Raw genomic sequence first — 974 nt, 5'->3', positions numbered from 1 at the left:
TAGTCACCGCGTATTAAATGATTATTGAGTACACCAACACCAACACTACTTCTCTCAATTGACATACTCGAAACCATTTTCCATTTTTGAATATTGACATCAAAGACCTCTACACTATCTACAGTATTACGGTAGCCGTCACGTCCACCAACCTAGAATTAAAAAATAATATATAATATTAATAGTATAAAATAATTAAAATATTGATATAACTTACAGCATATATGAAATCACCTAATACTCCGACTCCTAACCAATCTCGACTAACCAACATGTTGACCATTTGAACCCAAGATGGTGATTTTAAAGATACATCAAGCATAAAAACAGATTTAGATTTACCGCCCACAGAAAACACAAATTTATTTCTTATTATTCCAAGACCAGCTGACCGACGACAATCATTTATCCCTGGTGCATTCTCTCGTAGATTTTTTACTGGGTCATACCATTCTGTATAACACTTTGGAAATGTATCAGACTGATTGAACATTAGGATAACCTGGTATAATTAAAATTGCGATGTAATTGTGAAGATAAATTAATCAAAACAGAATCATACTTTTTGAGAACCACCAAATTGTCTAGGTTTACAACTAATTGTTTTTGGCATGGTGAATTGCTGAACTGATTTTTTTAGATGAAAACGCATAGCTTCAAATACATAATCTCTACCTAAAATCATTATTATAATAATAATTAATAAAATATATTAATTCATAATGATGGCATATTTATGCAAATACCATACATTTAGGACAATTATTCAGAAGAGGTTCTTCCACCACATTATCTAAAATATCAGGCCTTAATAATGGCAATCGTACATGTTCCATTAGTTGTGGCAAAACATTTTTTCTCTGATCTAAATCATGTTTTACCCATTTAATAACACAATGAAATACCTACAATAACAAATATTTAAAATTTAATTAAAATATAATAATTTGTTAATAGGTGATTAGTGTATGATT

At 29.7% G+C, this 974-nt stretch overlaps 1 protein-coding gene across 1 annotated transcript; it reads right to left on the bottom strand.

Moving 5' to 3' along the window:
- Window positions 1–7: 7 nt before the first annotated feature.
- LOC100572380 (ring canal kelch homolog) lies at window positions 8–905 on the bottom strand (the record flags this gene model as incomplete). Its single annotated transcript, XM_008191299.2, has 4 exons — window positions 8–152; window positions 218–502; window positions 563–675; window positions 752–905. Coding segments are annotated over 4 exons (697 nt in total), but the record flags the coding sequence as incomplete, so codon positions are not given.
- Between the last annotated feature and the right edge of the window lie 69 nt (window positions 906–974).

The sequence above is a fragment of the Acyrthosiphon pisum genome, unplaced genomic scaffold, assembly GCF_005508785.2.
Source record: "Acyrthosiphon pisum isolate AL4f unplaced genomic scaffold, pea_aphid_22Mar2018_4r6ur Scaffold_10555;HRSCAF=11162, whole genome shotgun sequence".
Lineage (NCBI taxonomy): Eukaryota > Metazoa > Arthropoda > Insecta > Hemiptera > Aphididae > Acyrthosiphon > Acyrthosiphon pisum.
The sequence above is the reverse complement of the archived record's forward strand: the minus strand, read 5'-3'. Positions and strand labels throughout refer to the sequence as shown.